Here is a 20,546-nt window from a genome sequence, read left to right as displayed (position 1 = left end):
TGTTGTAGAAATCAAACCCATAGCAATGATGTTTAAGTGATCTGAAGCTTGGTCTTGCAGGCTTCTTTTCATAGTTGTATTTACATAATCACAAAATTGTTCTCAGAAGTATTGTGGTTGATTTAGTACACTGCGCTTTGTGTTGTCCTTAGCGACAACACAACCTATATTGTTATCGCCTTTTTGTCTTTCCCTAGCGACAACATCTTAAAGAGCCAAATGGCGCGTTGTCGCACTGTCGTCTTGTTGTCCTGTCTAGCGAAGCGAGCGACAATGTGACATTGCGACAATATGCAGCACGACAACGCGCCATTTGATCATTAGTGATAAGTCAAGAGTTCGACAACACGCGGTTTGGCACTTTGTCCTGTTGTCACTAGCGCCAACACCACACACAAAAGCATTCCAAATCAGCCACCATACAGAAACCTTTAAGTAGAACTATTATAGTAAAAGTTTTTTGATGGTACTAAATTTATTTTTGTACAATAAGGAAGACAATCTGAATGCCATAGCAACCATTGACTTTTTCCATAGCAACAGTGAATTTCCATATACATGTAGCAACCATTGACTTTCCTAAGCAACGAGTGACCTCTTTAGCAACCATTGACTTTCCATAGCAACCATTGACTTTCCATAGCAACCATTGATTGACCTTCCTTAGCAACCAGTGACCTTTTTAGCGACTGGTGCCTTTCCATAGCAACCAGTGACTTTCCATAGCAACTAGTGACTTTCCATAGCCACCAGTGACCTCTAAAGCAACCATTGACTTCCATATAACTATTGTTATATAAGTTTTGTGTGATGGTAACTAATATATTGTTTTACTATAGGGAAGACGATCTGAGAGGGAGGACTTGAAGGATATAATTCCTGAACTAGCCAAGTTTATGGAATGTTGTCTTGATGAATGGCTGGATCATATTAAGGAGAAACGAAAGACTTATCTTCACTTGAACTACTACACTGTAGACCAACTTGTTATCCTTCAGAGAGAACTGGTTAAAATGGGAATAGAATCAGAGCCGTCACATCTGGTGTATCCTTTATTGTCTGCTGTAAAAGAGAATTGTACACCAGGTATTGTCTTATACTGAAATCTTTACTATCTCAGTTATCAAAGAAAGCTCAATCAATATCCATCTATTCAATTAGGCGTGTTTTCTTTATTTGTTAATGCAACTTTCCTTTGTAATAGTTTAAAAAAAAAAGGTTACTGTTATCATTTCTGACATTGTCTGCCAAAGTTATCTACTTGAAAAAATGAAATGTATAGAAGATATTGAATGAGTGTAAGTTCAATACTGAACAAGTTGAATAAAATGAATTATGCAAGCCCCTGGCGAACATTATATTATTTTATTCAACAAGTTCAATAAATTCAGTAATGATCCTACAGGAATATAAAATTCTTTTTATCACATACCCAAATTAAAGACTGTTTAAAGTGAAAAAATTTTTTTTTTCATTGAAGCACCTATGTAACACTAACATTTAGGATGTCTTTATGTAGGTTTGTATAACCATATGACATCACATCAGAATATATGCATGGCTATGCAATACCGTTTTTACGGAATAGCAAAAGTGGCACAGGTATGTTAAAAATTTATGTATCAACTTTTTACTATTTCTAGATGACCTTATAGAGGCAAAAATTTATGTATCAACTTTTTACTATTTCTAGATGACCTTATAGAGGCAATGGCTGCTGCTAAAGAAGAGATAGATGGTGATGTAGATATGGAAGCTGTAGGTGAAAATGCTGATGATGATGAGGGAGATGAAATGCCAGCTGATGCCACTGAAGACGAGAAGAGACAAAATTTTATACAGGAACTTGTTGTAGCTGGATATGATGAGGCCCTTGCACTGAGGGCGCTGCAGTTTATGGGACCAGAGGATGTTACTGCTGGTAATAATCAAGATTAAAGATAGAAAATATAAAAATATAATTTACTACATTCAGATAACTGCAATTACATTGACATACAAAATGTATTTGACATTGTATGGAATCTTTCTTAAATTTTGGTCAAAACACATATGATCTCAGAATGACTAAAAATTATAAGAATATTATGCATAGATCTTTTTTCTGTAATATAATGCTATAGTGTTTTATATGTCATCTTAACATGTTACAAACTTGAATGATTACATTCTGATAATTATCTAGCTTTATCTATAATCTACAGGTATAGTATGGTGTATGGATCATGATGAGGATTCAAATATGTCTGATGATGTGGAACAGCCTCAAATTGATAATCAACCAATGAGAGAGCAGGTTACACCGAGACCTATATTCACTGGCTGGAGCCAATCACAAACTGACATACAAACTATGATTCTAACAAACATATCTGGACTGAGAAAGCAGAAGTATATAGCTCATTTTAATACCTTCTGATAAGTCAACTAGAAAAAGTATTAACATAACATTGATTTTTATTGAATAATATGTATCATTACAATAATGATGGTGATTGATGAATTTAAGGTTTGCATACATTAGCAACTTTAAATAAACATGTGATTTTGACTAAATTTATAAAAATCAAGGTTTATATTACAGTGATGTTGGATCGGCTCCTCTGATCAGTGATCTTACTGCATTATGGAAACAGTTTCTGGATTCTATATCTTCCAATATACGAGACTATCTTAGTCTGGAACATCTTGGCCTTATACTGAAATATCTTGCTAGAAAAGGTATGATAACTATGAAAATATATGAAAAGTAATCTGAAATACAGAGTGAAATTATTTAAGTATTGCCAATTTCTACTGAATTGTATATGTTTTGCTCTCTTTTTCAGTGAAGTATAGTCATGCAGTTACCAGCATTGATCACAAATCATTTTATCTATTTTAGTTCTTGATCTTTAGCTCTACTTTTATGTATAGAGATCTCTACCTGCCTCACCAATTTTTAAGTCAAAAGGTCACAGGTTAATGCCACTGGAACCAGCTATTACAAAGCATTTAACTGGCCATAAAACTTTGTATGTAGAGGGAGCACACCTACGAGTTTACCTAAAACTTTCTTCATAAGCCAAAACTCATAATTTATAAAGTTTTATTTTTATGATTACTTTTATTAGATACAAAAGAAGTATCCAGATCATTACCACCAGGCTTCAAAGAAGGTGAACCCAACCTGATTATATGTCCATCAGGTAAGCTGGATTATTCTAAACTTGAATATCAACATAAAATAACAATACAAAAAAAACTCACACAAGAATGTGACTGCATTATGAGACCTTTCATTGATTAACCGATGGTGTTTGTGTACAAAATTATTGCTTTTAATATTCAAAGATGATTCACTCAGGTGTCCCTGGGTGCATTATTTCAGGCACAAGCAGGCATCTGGGTAGAACCATTTTTGAATATTAAAATTAAGGTATTCCTCCACCTGTAAACTTTGACATTTGACCTTTACAGTGTTGCTGTGACTTAAATCACAACCAGAAAAAATTTATTCAAAGATTTTATATTGTAGGAGATGTATTGATGACCACACTATCTATATATATGATGGACAGAGATCAACCTCTACCTATGTCAGATGAAATACTCTTGTGTACACCTAACACAACCAAAGATGAAGTAAGAAGTTAACAGAATTATATTACAGCAAATTTAAAACACATTTTTAGTTCACATGAGCTTGCTCAGGATGTGCTTTTAGGATTGTTGAATGTAGTCGTCCGTCCACATTTGTTTGTTAACACTCTAGTGGTCACATTTTTGCCTCAATCATCATCAAACTTTGTCATGATGCTTGTCTAGTAATTGCTCGCAAATGAGTTCCAGCATGGGTCACTCAGATGAAAATCTAGGTCACGGGAGCAAAAAAATAAAAAAAATTTTTTTTTAAACACTGGAGTGGCTCTGTTTTTGACCCAAACTATCCGTAAATTGTCTGATGACTTTCTAGGTCCAAGTCTCATATATGGACCATCAGGGGTCAAAAACTAGATCACACCTACCCAAATATGGAAAAAAACGTTCTAAACACTTAGTTGTTACATTTGGACTCAATTGTCATCAAACATGGTCAGGATGCTTGTCTAGGTAAATTGCTTTGATGAGTTCGAACATGGGCCATCTTGAATGAAAAACTAGGTCACAGGCCGTTAAAGAATAGAAAAAATTTTTGTAGCTCTAGTGGTACTACTTTTTTGATCCAAATATCCTGAAAATTGGTCTGAAAGTTTGTTTTGGTGATTTCTATGTCAATTTTGAATATGGGTCACCTGGGTCAAAAACCTAGGTCCACTGCCTATATATGGGATAAACCTTTAACACTCTTAGTGGTCACTATTTTGCATCATCATAACCTGTAACACTCATGTGGTCATATTTTGCCTCAATCATAAACCTTGAAGTTAACACTCTCATGGTCGACATTTGCTCCTCAATCATAACCTTAAGTTAACACTCTAGTTGGTCATAATTTTGCCTTTCAAATCATAACCTTGTTAACACCTCTAGTGGTCATATTTTGCCTCAATCATAAACCTTGTTAACACTCTAGTCGGTCACATTTTGCCTCAATCACTTAACCTTGATTAGACATCTAGTGGTCACTATTTTGCCTCAATCATAACCTTGTAAACACTCTAGTGGTCCCACATTTTGCCTCAATATAACCTTTTGTTAACCACTACTAGGTCTAATATTTTGCCTTCAATCATTAACCTGTTATACACTCTTAGTGGTCACATTTTGCCTCAATTCAATACCTTGTTAACACTGCTTAGGTGTCACATTTTTGCCTCAATCATAACCTTGTAAAAACACTCTAGTGGTCCACATTTCCTAAAAAATTGAAAAAACTTGGGGACATTTGCCTCAACATAATTGTTAAAATCTAGTGGTAATTTTGTAAATTCCTTGTTTAAATTAAGGGCAATTTTGTAAAAAAAGAAACTCTTGGTTTTTTGCCTATATTAATTTGTCGGGGATGCATGTCTAGGAATTACTTGGAATTTTAACATTATAATTTTGGTGAAAAAATTAGGTACGGGAGAAAAAATTTGAAAAATTTTTAAATCTTAGTAAAATTTTTAAATGTACGGTTTTTGTTATAAATACCCTGGAAATTGGGGGTCTCAAATTTTTTTTATATTTTTCTATAATTTTTTGAAAAAGGGGTCAGGGGTTTAAAAATAGGTCCCCAAAAAATAAAATTAAACCTTGTTAAATGCTATTAAATTTTTACCTTGATATCAAAAATGGTCAGGATTTTTGGTAAGTTTTGTTTTAGATTTATTGTGGGTGGAAAATAGGGATTTTGGGCCCTCTTTTGAATATAAACCTTAAAATTTGTTATTTTTTCCATTTTTTAAGCAAAACATTTTGATTTCTTAAACATTGTAAAGTCCCTTTTATTTGTCTAAACATATCAATGGGAATTTTAAAACGCTCTGCAAAATTTTTTTGTTACATGTATATTTTTTAAAGAATTTGAAAAAAAATGGGGAATTTTTTTTAAAACATTAGATTTTTTTGGTTTTAAAGTTTTATTTCTCCCGTGTTTTGTGTAATTTGTTTGATTTTTTTTTTTCTTTGGTTAAATTTTGGAGGAAGCAATATTTGGAGGGAAAAAAAATTTTAGTCGGGAAAATTTTTTAGATTTGATTAGGGGGCCCTGCAGAGGAAAATGTCTGAAAATTTGGAATTCAACAAAAATTATGTTAACAATTTTTTAAAATTGGCCCTAATTTCTAATTAAGTTTTTAATTTTAAAGCTTCTTGAATTAAATTTTTAAAAACTGGGTTTTTGGGGGTTACAAAAAAAAAATATTCCAGGAAAAATTTTTACAGGGTGGAATCAGTATTTTTATGGGATGTTTTTTTCTTTCAAAAATTTTATTTTTTTATTCCCTGAAAAAATACTTTGGGATGATCAATTTTAAATTTAATCAAAACTTAACAAAAATAAACAAGAGGTAGCTAACTAAATTCCTTATTGAATTTTAAGTTATGCGGTACTTGAAAGCTTTTTTTTATGCCCAAAGATTTCGGACATATTAGTTTTACCCCTTGGGTGTCCTGGGTATTCCCGTTTTTTTTTTTTGGTTTCCGGAGAAATTTTCCATTTGGCCCAAAAAACTGTTTACCTATGAAAGTAAAAATTTTTTGTCCGGGTCCTTAATTAACAGAAAAGAAAAAAACCCCGACCTTATAAAAGTTCATTAAAAAAAGTTTAGGGGTTTAAAACAAACTGGTAATTTCAACTTAAGAAATAAGACTCTCAAACCATTTCAATCATTTTAATAATACTTGCTTCATGAATTTCCAATTTTACGGTTTTTTTATATAAAAAATTTTGAATTTTGTTTATAGAAAAGTTGGTTAAAAATTTTCCTTCCTTTAAGAAATGCTTCATTTTTGGGAAATTTTTGAAATTGAAATTAAAAAATGTTTTTACTCTTTAAAAAAATTTAAGGGGTGTCCGGGGCTAAATCATTAGATTTTTACAAAAACCCCTTTGACCCCCATTCCTGTTTTTGTCAGGATTCTTTCATTAAAAAAATTATCAAGCACTTACAGAAGTTAGGGTTTTCTCTTTGAATCCCATTCTGGAATAATGTACTTCTAAAGCTAGAACAGATGGTTATCGCCAACCACCATCCCAAAAATATCAAATATATATATATTTTTGCCTTTTGTTGTGCATATCATTGATTTATCCATAAATAATCAAAATAGGTTTCTCCACTTTCTAACTTAGTGCATGAAACAATAGCAATTATAATAACACAAAATCACAATTTCATTTGCATATTTATTCATTGATTGCATAGACTGAACTGAATTTTGGATGACTCTGAAGATAGGAGTCATGGTCATGTTCACAATTTGCAACCTACCTGTTGATGTGTACTTAATTATGATTGTAGTTACCTAGAAAACCACATAAATATCTTCTGGTAAGAAAAAGATTTTCAATGCAGATATGTACATGTATTTACAGAGTTGAAATATCGATTGTTGGTGATCTGTGGGTCAGACAATGAGTACAGATCTACCATTGTGTCATCACTGGACAAGTTTAAGAGACAACCATTACCAGCAAACACTTCTCATTTACGAGACTACCTGGCTAATAAACTAATTGTACAGGAACATGATATAGAAGGTGTTAGACCAGCAGCTTGTGTTGATAGACAAAGGTAAATTATAAAGTTTTGTTGACAGAATGTGATATATTCCAGTGTCTCATTCATAAACATATGAAATGTATTGAATTAAAGCGGCCTTCAGTGTGTCAGTGATGTTCATTTCTAAAAATAGAAGCTTGGGAAACAAATCATTCGCTTAACTAATTTAAATATAGAGAGCAGACCAGTAGATTAGAGGTATCAAGGGGTTTCCTTATTGTTTATGTATTTTATTGTCGGTAAATTTCATTTTCAACCTTAATTCTTTTGATTTGACAATTATATAAAACTTTTTATCTAAAAATAACATATTTATTCTTTAGAAAAGCTGAAGGCCGCTTTAAGTGTTTTTGTGACCAAAACAGTAGTAGCTGAATTTGATGTATTTATTCATGAGCAGAGACAAAATAACATTTAAATTGTCAGACAGTTTACAAAAGAATTGTTGATTATTTTGCCCAAGCTGCCAACATGTCCTTTCAGTAAAACATTGACTCTGACCTTTGGGTGCTTTTGCTGAAAAATTAGTGGTGGTGAAGGTCTAGTAACAGGGATCATATTTTGGGATCATTTTTAGCCTCTCACAAGTACAAAAATTTTCCTGGAGATGAGGGAACGGCACCTGCCCCCTTTTTCAAAAATTTCTCAAAGAAAATTATGTATTGGGGCCTAAATAAGGCATTTTTTGCATCATTTGAGATGCCAAAAGGGGGGAAGGGGGTGAAAAAGGCGTGTATGTATGGTATTGGGATAAATTAGTCTTTGTGTTTCTGTAGATGTTGAAGTGCAAAAAAGCTGCATTTACCTTCTATTGTAAAAAAATGGTATTGATGAAAAAGTACACACAATTTTATTGGCTTTATTTCTTCAATTTTAAGATCTACAGTACGAGTGATCAAGTCATGGAGAGCTGGTGTAGGCAAGACATTGTTTAAACATAGAAGAGAAGAAGAACTGTCACCTCTAAACAGAGGACCAGTTAAATCAAACACAGTGTCTATACCACTACAAGAGAAAACAATAGATCTACATTATGTGATAGAGAGACTTCTAGAACACACAACACAACCAGGGGAGATCACTGCCAGACTCTTCCATATTGATGTAGCTCATGAGGTAGTTTTTAATTATTGTATATACTTAAATTGTAAGTTGGGAAAATATGAAATTAAAATGGCTTTTTATGGAGGCCATGTCATTGAAATCTTTGCTATCTGTAACATTTTCCTCCATCTATGTTTTAGGGATATTGGTTTCTATGTTACATTGATTTTTATATTGTTAATGACACTATTTAGTTACTGTACAGATATTCAATGTTTCTTCGAGGTTCAATGACTGAAAAATAAAAAAGTTAAGATGCTCATGTAAAAAAATTCTGAGGTCATGGAACTTGGTTCATAATTCAGGAGGTTTCTTTGAAGTAAAATTTACACAAATATAGCATAATTTATACATGAGATAAATATTTTCTGTCAACAGGTAGAGAATGGCGTTGATTATCTTTTGTTTAACTTGCTAGTACTGGGTTGTTTGACAGACAAGACTGGGTTTGTATGGAGGAAATCCCCCACTGATATCTACCTGATTGAAACCATGCCTCTAATGATGCATGCTACAAATAGAAGGGTAATAAAATTGGTTTTTCACTTTTTTAAAAATTTGCAAATGTTTTAAACTGTATATAAGCAATATTGGGGAAAACATCAATTTTTTCTTATTTTAATCTTGGATGGAGTTTTTCCCTCAAAAACGAACCATGAATTTAAGGGTAAAGGTCAAGGTCATTTTTGACCTTTTATATCAAAAAAGGTTTTCAAACCTTAATCAATGACCCATTTGGGCCAGTTAATGACCCCTAAACCCATTTTTTGGGGAAAAAGGTAAAGGGCAAGTCAAACCATGGGTTCCCTTGTGCTCAAACTTACAGGTGGATTTGGGTTTTTTTCAGTAGAGGAACAGGGAAAGACTTAAAGTCACTTTGACCTTGTATGCCAAAACGGTTTCCAAGCAACATTGCATACAATTTCTGACATGCTGATGAGGTTTTACAAAACATCTCTTACTTAAACAAAATTTTGCATTGTTAAAAATGAGCATGTCATTTGCATGAGAGAATGCTTTTTGAGCTATGCTGAGATGTTACTCTTTGTATTTGAAAAATAATCAACATATTGTATAAAATGTCATCTAATCTGCATCTATTGGATTTGAGTTTTAGAACTTTTTAGTGTTGTTAAGGCGCTGGACATTGACACTGTAAAATTATACATTAGATTTGTTATTAATGACAGAACTAGTAAATATATGCTTATTTTATCTTCACAGGGAGCAGATTTACTGTATGTACATCCTATGTTGAGTGTATTACCAGACCTGACATGTAGATCACCACAGGAAAGCTTACAGATATATCTTGGTGTTAATCCTCATGGTATGATGTTTTTGGGGAAACTTTTAATTTAAATTTTAATGTTTGTGTCCCTTTTTTTGTAAGTTATTTAACTAACCCCTTACTGCTGGAAAAAAAAATATTAATTTTTTTTGCCACCAGTACAAGCCAGGAAAGCGTCCATGCAGTCCTAGGGGCTCTGGGAAACTAAAAATTTTTTTATTTTATTTTAAAACTTGAAGTAACTTTTCAAAATTTGAAACTGGGTGAATTATTCTATTTTGGCAGTTTTTGCATTTTTAAATGCCCGATTTATCTGCTTTTAAACATTCAAATTAATATTAATTTGAAACCATGGTGAGTGGAACATTTAATCCAATGTTTTGACATTTGGGCCAAATTCCACTTTATTTATTTAAATGATGATTTTATTCATTTTATTTTAATGTAAAATAAAAAAAGTGATTTATTGCTTTAATCTCAAAAACTCGATCAACTTTTTGAGAGAAAAAAGTTTAGAAGCCAGTTTTTAGCGAAAATTTTTCCCGTCTTCGGACTAAAACAAAGGGGACAACTTGGGATGTCAAACCTATATCCGGAAAGGGAAACCACAAGCATGCCTTCAACTTTTTTAAAGGGGATTTTTCTTTAAACTTTTTTAAACCCTTTTTTAATGAGAAAGGTTCATCCACCCCCTTCAGGCCTTTGAGTACGGGCCTGGACATGTATCATTGGGCCCTTAAATTTTCTACCAATAGGGACCTATAAAAATGTGAATTAGTAAATTTTCTGAGTGCACTTAAGGATTTAACTAATTTCATAAAATTGGCACCTGAGTGGGCCCCGTGACCAAAAGGGGTCTTTTTCTTTTTAAAAAAAATGTAAAAAAATTACCCCAAAGTCTGTCCCAATTTACATTTAGAGTCTGGACTATATCTGTGTCAGTTTCATATTGGTTGTATTGTACTCCCTTATAAAAACATTGAATGCTGTTATTTGGTTGTTAATCTCTTGTCTAGGGGCTTGGCAGAGATCTTTAGTTTATCAACATGCATGAATGACTTGAATGATGAAATGGGATATTAATTGGCTAATTTCTTTCAAAACGTCTAATGAAAATAATAGTCACAGCAGCAATGATAATGATTATCATTAATTTAACCTAATTCCAGACATTGTGGATTAGAAGATCCATCTTGGTCAGAGCTTCATCATTTTGTTTGGTTTCTGAACACACAGCTGGTAGATTTTGAGAATAACATGTTTGTTAGTGCAGCTGCTGCAGAAGATCTTCCTGGATTCTCCAAATTTGTCCTCAGATTTCTTATACAGATGTCAAGGGTAAGGAAAAGAATTTTATTTGTTGTTCAGTGTATGGAATTTTTAAAGGAGTATATTTATTTACTGGGATGACATAGCTATAGCTAGAAAATATTTGGTTTTCAAAAAGTTTTAGTTGATAATGACAAAGATTTACAAATATGGTACTGTTGAAAGAGCTTGACTTTTTAATATTTGATTTAGTGTTTATGAGTTGAACTTAATGTATGACGGTTTGAAAATCTTTTCATTAATTATCTCTTGGTCTTCATTTTGAAATTTGATTAATGAACCATAATTGAATATTTAATATTCTCAAATTAAGCATTAGCTTGCAATAGTTACAGTGCTATATTCATTCTTGACAAACGTTCTGAATACAGTGAAAGTTAGTATTTTCTACTATTATATAGGATTTTTCTACACGATCACTGAAAATGAGTGAGGAATCCCCTGGTGTAAGACCAAAAGCTCAGCTGAGAGAAGAGCGTATGGATGATGGAGAAGGTGACAATGATGACGTTGGTAATGACTTGGAGGCCTATCAGATGAGGAGGACATGGGAAAGCAGGTAATAGCTAATGGTGGCTTGTACATTTTCTTGGTGTTACTGTTTTGATATAATATCTTGTTTATTTATACAGAGACAATGTTTCAGTTAATGAACAATGCTTTATAAACATTCTTTAAGCTAGAGCTTTGAACAAAATATCCCTCTGAAGCAAGGTTTGATGCATTGAAATAAAAACCTTCATTTTAAATTCAAGACATAACTTTTTTTATTCATCTACAGACATGGAACACGAGTATTTGTGTTTAACAAACACATGTGGTTAACATGTAGTTTGTTAGTTTTAGTTTTATTAGTTTTATCTTTAGATAAAAAAGCATTTGAACATAACACAATCCATTTTTATTATTTTGTTTATTTTCAGCCCACATCCATATTTGTTTTTCAACTCGGATAGATTTACGTTCACTTTCCTTGGATTTTTCATTGATCGAGCTTCTGGAAATTTGATAGATCAACAAACAAGAACTGTTCTAGAAAATGGAATAATGGCTCAAAATTTGTATGACTCTCTTGTCAGAAATCATGCTCCAATACAAGAAAACTTTGATGCTCTCCCAAGGTAACTTAAACTGTATTTAGAAAATATTACTTTAAATTACATAAATCAAGGTGTGAAAGCATATCACCGAGAAAATCACAGTTTGCTATGAACAACTTAATTACTATGATAAATGGTTGGATGGGACCTAGTTTCTTGTAACCGATGATAGTTTATAAGCAAGTATGCAATAAACTAAGATAAAGTAGGGAAATCAGGACCTAGCAAAAGTGTATCTTATAATGGAGTGTACACTGTATCTGAGTTCACTATAAGTGTTCTGTAAAGGTTTATTCTATATATTGATGATTTATCTGCTCACATAAATAGAAACAGCTGAAAAAAAAGCTTAATTGAAATATTTGGACATATCTGTGCAGAGTTTACAAGTTACTGAATTTTCTATTAAGATTAACAATATACAAAGGTATAATTTTCCCAATTGTGTGTGTTTTTTTGTTTCAGAGATCAGAAAATCATGAAGTTATGCAATGTAATGGGGATAGAATTTCCTCATGATCCTGATGATACCTATGAGTTGACAACTGACAATGTGAAGAAAATCATGGCAATATATATGAGGTTTAGGTAAGAAAGTAAAAAAAATAATAAAAAAAATAAACACTGCAAGGTTTAAGAGAGTTGTCCAAAGAAAATTATGTGAAGTTTGTTAACAAGTGGCAATTAGCAATTTAAAAAAAAAAAGAAAGCCATATTTACAACAACAATGTAAAATAAGGAGAAAATATCCATCATAACAAATTTCTGAAACATGTGACTGACTGTTTTAAAAGCTGCAAAAAAACCATTGGATACGTTTGCATCTAAAATTTAAATTACTGTTTATGAGCATTTAGTTTTTGATTTATGTAGACATTTAAATAAACTTAAAAAGATAAAGATAAATATTACTTTAAATTCTGCCTGCCTAAATGTTTTAATGACAGGATTTCATTTCTTATTCTCTGTTTTCATGATAAGCTGGTTCTTCTGATATTTGATTATTTCATTTTGTAAAAGTGTATTGTATTGTGTTCTTTCTCAATTTTTCCAGGTGTGATATACCAGTTATCATTATGGGAGAGACAGGATGTGGTAAAACAAGATTGGTCAAGTTTATGTGTTCTCTACAACAACCACCTGGTGTTGACATGACAAACATGATCCTTATGAAGGTAATTTTTAAAAAACCTATTGGTTATTCTCGTGAAGATAATCAGAAACTATTGATGAAAGTAATCAGAAACTATTGGTTAGTCTCATGAAGGTAAACAGAAACATTTGGGTCTTCTCAAGCTTTTGGTTTTCCTCATGAAGGTTAACAGAAACTATTGGTTATTCTCATGAAGGTAATCAGAAACTTTTGGTTATTCTCATGAAAGTAATCAGAAACATTTGGTTAGTCTCATGAAGGTAATCAGAAACATTTGGTTAGTCTCATGAAGGTAATCAGAAACTATTGGTTAGTCTCATGAAGGTAATCAGAAACTATTGGTTATTCTCATGAAGGTAATCAGAAACTTTTGGTGAGTCTCTTGAAGGTAATCGGAAACTTTCTTTTATTCTTACAAAGGTGTTTAGAAACTTTTGGTTATTCTTTTGAAGGTAATTAGAAATTATTGGTTATTCTTATGAAGAAAAGAAGAAACTATTGGTTAGTCTCTTGAAGGTCATCAGGAACTTTTGGTTATTCTTACAAAGGTGATTAGAAACTATTGGTTATTCTTTTGCAAGTAATTAGAAACTATTTTTTATTCTTATGAAGGTAATCAGAAATTATTGGTTATTTTCATGAAGGTAATCAGAAACTTTTGGTTCTTTTCATGAAGGTATTCAGAAACTTTTGGTTATTCTCATGAAGGTAATCAGAAACTTTTGGTGAGTCTCTTGAAGGTAATCGGAAACTTTCGTTTATTCTTACTAAGGTGTTTAGAAACTTTTGGTTATTCTTTTGAAGGTAATAAGAAACTATTGGTTATTCTTATGAAGAAAATAAGAAACTATTGGTTTGTCTCTTGAAGGTCATCAGGAACTTTTGGTTATTCTTTTGCAAGTAATTAGAAACTATTTTTAGCTCACCTGTCACAAAGTGACAGGGTGAGCTTTTGTATCGCTTTTCCTCCGGCGTTCGTCCGTAAACTTTTACTTTAAATGACATCTCCTCATAAACCACTAAGCCAATTTCATCCAAACTTCACAGGAATGTTCCTTTGGTGGTCACCTTTAAAAATTGTTCAAAGAATTTAATTCCATGCAGAACTCTGGTTGCCATGGCAACCGAAAGAAAAAACTTTAAATATCTTCTTTTAAAAAACCATAAGAGCTAGAGCTTAGAAATTTGGCATGAAACATCTTCTAGTGAGTGTCTACCAAGTTTGTTCAAATAATAGCCCTGGGGTCAAAATTGGCCCCGCCCGGGGGGGTCATTGATTTTCCTTATATGCATATAGTAAAAACTTAAAAAATCCTCTTTTAAAGAACCCAAAGAGCTAGAGCTAAGATATTTAGCATGAAACATGTTCTAATGGATGTCTACCAAGTTTGTTCAAATAAAAGCCCTGGGGTCAAAATTGGCCCCGCCCCGGGGGTCATTGATTTTCCCAATATGCATATAGTAAAAACTTAAAAAATCTTCTTTTAAAGAACTCAAAGAGCTATGGCTAAGATATTGAGCATCAAACATGTTCTAATAGGTGTCTACCAAGTTTGTTCAAATAAAAGCCCTGGGGTCAAAATTGGCACCGCCCCGGGGGTCATTGATTTTCCTTAAATGTGTATAGCAAAAACTTAAAAAATCTTCTTTGAAAAAACCCAAATAGCTAGAGTTAAGATATTAAGCATGAAACATCTTTTAGTGAGTGTCTACAAAGTTTGTTCAAATAAAAGACCTGGGGTCAAAATTGGCCCTGCCCCGGGGTCATTGATTTTCTTTATATGTGTATAGCAAAAACTTAAAATCTTCTTTGAAAAAACCCAAATAGCTAGAGTTAAGATATTAAGCATGAAACATCTTCTAGTAAGTGTATACAAAGTTTGTTCAAATAAAAGCCCTGGGGTCAAAACTGGCCCGGCCCCAGGGGTGTCATTGTTTTTAACTATATGTCTATTAAAAACTTTAAAAAAATCTTCTTTTAAAAAGCCCAATGAGCTAAAGCTTAGATGTTTAGCATGAAACATCTTATGGGTGTCTACCAAGTTTGTGCAAATAAAAGCCCTTGGGTTAAATTGGCCCTGCAACGTGGGGGGGGGGGGGCTATATACAGGTGAGCCATCATGGCCCTCCTGTTTATTCTTATAAAGGTAATCAGAAATTATTGGTTATCCTCATGAAAGTAACCAGAAACTATTGGTTATTCTCATGAAGGTAATCAGAAACTATTGGTTCTTTTCATGAAGGTATTCAGAAACTTTTGGTTATTCTCATGAAGGTAATCAGAAACTATTGGTTCTTTTCATGAAGGTATTGAGAAACTTTAGTTATTCTCGTGAAGATAATCAGAAACTATTGATGAAGGTAATCAGAAACTATTGGTTTGTCTCATGAAGGTAATCAGAAACATTTGGTTAGTCTCATGAAGGTAATAAGAAACATTTGGTTATTTTCATGAAGGTAATCAGAAACTATTGATGAAGGTAATCAGAAACTATTGGTTATTCTCATGAAGGTAATCAGAAACTATTGGTTATTCTCATGAAGGTAATCAGAAACATTTGGTTATTCTCATGAAGGTAATCAGAAACTATTGGTTATTCTCATGAAGGTAATCAGAAACTATTGGTTCTTTTCATGAAGGTAATCAGAAACTTTTGGTTATTCTCATGAAGGTAATCAGAAACTATTGGTTATTTTCATGAAGGTAATCAGAAACTTTTGGTTATTCTCATGAAGGTAATCAGAAACTATTGGTTATTCTCATGAAGGTAATCAGAAACTATTGGTTAGTCTCATGAAGGTAATCAGAAACTATTGGTTTGTCTCATGAAGGTAATCAGAAACATTTGGTTAGTCTCATGAAGGTAATCAGAAACATTTGGTTAGTCTCATGAAGGTAATCAGAAACATTTGGTTATTTTCATGAAGGTAATCAGAAACTATTGATGAAGGTAATCAGAAACTATTGGTTATTCTGAAGGTAATCAGAAACTATTGGTTATTCTCATGAAGGTAATCAGAAACTATTGGTTAGTCTCATGAAGGTAATCAGAAACATTTGGTTAGTCTCATGAAGGTAATCAGAAACATTTGGTTAGTCTCATGAAGGTAATCAGAAACTATTGGTTAGTCTCATGAAGGCTTATCAGAAACTATTGGTTATTGTCATGAAGGCTTATCAGAAACTATTGGTTATTCTCATGAAGGCTTATCAGAAACTATTGGTTATTGTCATGAAGGCTTATCAGAAACTATTGGTTATTGTCATGAAGGCTTATCAGAAACTATTGGTTATTCTCATGAAGGCTTATCAGAAACTATTGGTTATTGTCATGAAGGCTTATCAGAAACTATTGGTTATTGTCATGAAGGCTTATCAGAAACTATTGGTTATTGTCATGAAGGCTTATCAGAAACTATTGGTTATTGTCATGAAGGCTTATCAGAAACTATTGGTTATTTTCATGAAGATATAAATGTTTCTATGACCTGTAAGGTACCGTATAAGTGGTTTTTTCTGCGGGCTCCAAATTCTGCGGTTTTTCCAAATTTTGGCATGTTTTTATTTCTGCGGCCTTTATTTCTGCGGCACATTCTTTGGACAAAACGTGATTTAATTTCCGCGACTTTCCTTATCTAAGTAACATTTCTCTAGTTTATTTTCATGTACGCATTCGCATTTGTTTGTCGTCGTCACCAAAAAACTGTACAGTAATTACAAACAATTATAATGTTTGCTTGCAAACAAATATAATGCGCAACAAAAGAAAGGTATGCATCTTTTGATCAGCGTGAAATGACGTGTGAAAAATATACTACCCCGTAATATCTTCAATTTAATACCGTAAAGCAGATGCCAATTAAAGTATTCGACGATTATTTAGCAGTATAAGGGTTGAAATGGTTTGAATGATTTAGTGATAAACAAAATTTAGCGTATCGGCAAACAATATAAATTACATGCTGTTTAAATATTTTTATTCTTAAGTTAAAATAATTAACAATAAGTACATCCTTACAAACAAACACTTACATACTTAGCAGACAACAGTTTTATTCAACTTGAAAACCCGCTAACCGTTATAATCCGTTAGTCGTTATTACTTTTAAGGTTTATATGAAACAGGTCATAATGCAGTGCACATATAGTACCAGGTTAAAAAAACAAAAACATGGAAAATATTCTGCGGTTTTTATTTCTGCGGTGCTGAAGCTGACCGCAGAAAACGCAGAAATAAAGTCACCGCAGAAAAAACCACTTATACGGTATATGTTATGTGCAAATTCAAGCTTTTTCTGTGAGGAATCATGTAGTTTGAATGAAATAAGCTAAAGTGGTTAAGGTTATTTAACTTAAACCACTTGCCTCTTCGAGTTCTTTCATATTACAAAGCTATCCATCTAGCATAAGGAACGATGATGGTTATTTATAGATGTCAGCTGTTACTTTAAAGAATTATTACATAGAAGAGCCCGTGATGTCTTCATTCACCATTGTCATATGAATTTTTCATTGTTGGTGTGAGTTAAAAAAAATATAATTTAATGTATGGAAAAGGCAATGGTGACTGTCAGAAGACTAGACATCTGCCTCATAAACTTCTTTTAGAAGAATTGTAAATTCATATACATTTACATGTATATCTTTTCATTGTTATCAAGACAATTTATATCTGTATTAATCATCTTAAAGGTTCATGGTGGCACAACAAACAAAGATATCATAAAGAAAGTGAGAGATGCTGAACAAATAGCCAAGAGGAACAAAGAAAACTATGGGAACCATGTGTACACTGTTTTATTCTTTGATGAAGCAAACACAACTGAAGCCATTGGACTTATTAAAGAAATCATGTGTGATAAAAGTATGGAAGGAAAGAAACTAAAATTATGTGAAAATCTGAAAATGGTGGCAGCTTGTAACCCATATAGAACGTAAGATATTTATTTTTAAAATTGACATTCTTCTCTTTTAAGTTTTTGCTAAAAGTAACTTAAAAATATATATATAAATGTAATTTTGCAGACAAAATTTGTAAATTAATTCAAAGTGCTATAGACATTTCTACATTTAAAAGTTAAATTGAGATATTTTACAATGTTTATCAGTTGTTATTAATTTTAATTGATGAAAATGTGGATAATATAACTTGGTAATGTCAAAGAACCTTATTATGGAAGTGTTAAGATAACCAAGAATTTCAATGGTACATATGACGTAACCTTGTCCCTTTTTATTTTGCTTTTAGACATTCAGAAGAGCTAATCAAAAAGTTAGAGCAGGCAGGACTCGGTTACCATGTTGATGCCGATGAAACAACAGATAGACTAGGTCGGGTACCAATGAGGCGTCTTGTTTATAGGGTCCAGCCTCTTCCACAAAGTTTACTGCCCTTAGTGTGGGACTTTGGTCAACTGAACACACAAGTGGAAGACCTTTATATTAGACAAATGGTCAGAAGATATGTAAGTTGATGTTTGATTACTTTACAGTTCCGTTAATCATTTCTATAGAAATTTTAACCAGTAACAGGTTTTGCAATAGCAAATCTTGTTACTAGTTTGGTGGATATCAGCAGACTGCAATGTGTCAGGGTGTTAATACCACATAGCTTGAGGTTTTTTTATCATAATATTCACAGTTTATCTTCATCAAGTGCCTTGAGCTATTTCGTCAGGACTTTCTGATAGCTGGTTTTCTGATAATTTCCCTGACTCGTTTGCACATCATCTTTAAGTTAAATTTTGCAATATTATAAAGTTATTTGGTTAGTTTTTCTTGCAATATTTGATAAACTTGAAGTTGTTTAACCCTTTCCATGCCTAACTTTCCATGTTCTTTATTATTGTTTGACCAACTTCAGAATGTTTATCTTAATGTCTTCATATGTGTACTTGATAATGGACAGTTTCAGAAATTTAAGTTGAACAGTTCCTTTTTAGACATTCAGCAGTTTATGGGGAAAGGAAGAAACCAAAGTATTTGAGTGAGAAAATGAAAGGAAGATATTATTAATGAATATATCTTTATTATAGATACGTGAAGACAAACTGCCTAGTATTGGAGGTCTAATAGAAGTTGTCAGTGCAATCCTAACTTCCTCACAAGACTACATGAGGGAACAGAAGGTAAATGAATGAGAAAAACTTTTGATAAATATCTCTATTTTAATTCAAGTATGACTATTGCTAAAAAAAACAACATAAAGTGGCTTTATCAGTTTTCACTTTCTTCAGTCAAGTCATTGTAAGTGTAGTAGATAACTTTTTCCGGCTTGTGAAAATGTAAGGAATTTTATCATGCTTCATGAAAATATAATCCATATTTCACTCAAACAAAAAATATCGTCTTATTATTTATTTTAAGTTTATGCATATAACCTTTAGGAAACAGGTTTCCTTAGGTGTCTCTTGCAATAAGAATTAACTTATTTACAACTATCTTGCAGGATGAGTGTAGTTTTGTGTCACTAAGAGATGTTGACAGAGTGTTGACTGTGATGAGCTGGTTTTACCAACAGAGTCAAGGGGAGAGAACTCTGTATGACCTAATGGACGAGAAACTATATGGTGAGGAGGAATTCACATCTGAAGATGATGATGATGAGGAGGAGGAGGAGAATGAACAGATGATTAGAGATGATGAAGGGGTAAGAATGATGAAACTGTTACCATGGTAACCATGAGGTAGATTATACAGACTATAGCAGACTAATGCTACATGTATAAGGTAGTGAAAATATCCTGCTAGGAAAGAGCTGTCTTTGAAATTTTTCAAATGTTAATGCCCCAAAACACTATTCAAAGATTATGGATACAGGAATTAAATGCAGGTTGAAAAGACTTGAATATTAAGGTGAATATTAAATACATCTATTGTTTGCATTTTCTGTACATCCTGTTTAGGTTGTTCTGTTTAAAATGACATGAAGTAACAGGAATTCATTCCTTATAATGTAACACATCATGCAATTTGTTAGGATGTTGATATAATGAATTATTTGGTCGCTAATGTATTGTTAAGGTATTATTGCGACTTTTCTCAATGCCTACATTAAAATTATTATTTTTCAGGGTGACAAAGTAGATGACATTACCCGTTCTCTTATACTAGCACTTGGTGTATGCTATCATGCCTGTCTGAAAACTAGGCCGCAGTATCGTGCACACATTGCACCAAGATTCCGTGCACCTTGTCATCTTCCAGGTGGTGCTGATCAAATACAAGAAGAGATAGAAAAGTATGTTGATTAAATCAATTATTAGCTTATTAAGTGTTGGCAATATAATATCTTATTCAACTTCGTACTCAATCAGTTATTGTTAATCATTGATGTTTAAATCAATTAGTAGAGTAAGATAATATTGCATGAATATTGTTT

At 32.5% G+C, this 20,546-nt stretch overlaps 2 protein-coding genes across 2 annotated transcripts in view; both read left to right on the top strand.

Annotated features, from left to right (window-relative positions):
* Positions 1-10,765, top strand: part of LOC132741326 (E3 ubiquitin-protein ligase rnf213-alpha-like) — a 57,170-nt gene extending 46,405 nt beyond the window's left edge. The window contains exons 24-34 of the mRNA XM_060729470.1: positions 840-1,086; positions 1,694-1,921; positions 2,205-2,391; positions 2,585-2,721; positions 3,114-3,188; positions 3,518-3,631; positions 7,001-7,199; positions 8,066-8,303; positions 8,670-8,816; positions 9,516-9,621; positions 10,752-10,765. Coding sequence (XP_060585453.1) covers positions 840-1,086; positions 1,694-1,921; positions 2,205-2,391; positions 2,585-2,721; positions 3,114-3,188; positions 3,518-3,631; positions 7,001-7,199; positions 8,066-8,303; positions 8,670-8,816; positions 9,516-9,621; positions 10,752-10,765 — 1,692 coding nt within the window. The remainder of the gene's footprint in view (positions 1-839; positions 1,087-1,693; positions 1,922-2,204; positions 2,392-2,584; positions 2,722-3,113; positions 3,189-3,517; positions 3,632-7,000; positions 7,200-8,065; positions 8,304-8,669; positions 8,817-9,515; positions 9,622-10,751) is intronic.
* LOC132741322 (E3 ubiquitin-protein ligase rnf213-alpha-like) lies at positions 10,722-20,405 on the top strand (the record flags this gene model as incomplete). The annotated part of the gene is made up of 10 exons (XM_060729455.1): positions 10,722-10,920; positions 11,313-11,470; positions 11,835-12,032; positions 12,477-12,599; positions 13,066-13,186; positions 17,858-18,099; positions 18,414-18,630; positions 19,201-19,293; positions 19,614-19,814; positions 20,239-20,405. Coding segments are annotated over exons 1-10 (1,601 nt in total), but the record flags the coding sequence as incomplete, so codon positions are not given.
* Between the last annotated feature and the right edge of the window lie 141 nt (positions 20,406-20,546).

Source organism: Ruditapes philippinarum, unplaced genomic scaffold, assembly GCF_026571515.1.
Source record: "Ruditapes philippinarum isolate M1 unplaced genomic scaffold, ASM2657151v2 ctg1247_1_1_1_1, whole genome shotgun sequence".
Taxonomy (NCBI): Eukaryota; Metazoa; Mollusca; class Bivalvia; order Venerida; family Veneridae; genus Ruditapes; species Ruditapes philippinarum.
This window is presented reverse-complemented; position numbering and strand designations above follow the sequence as displayed.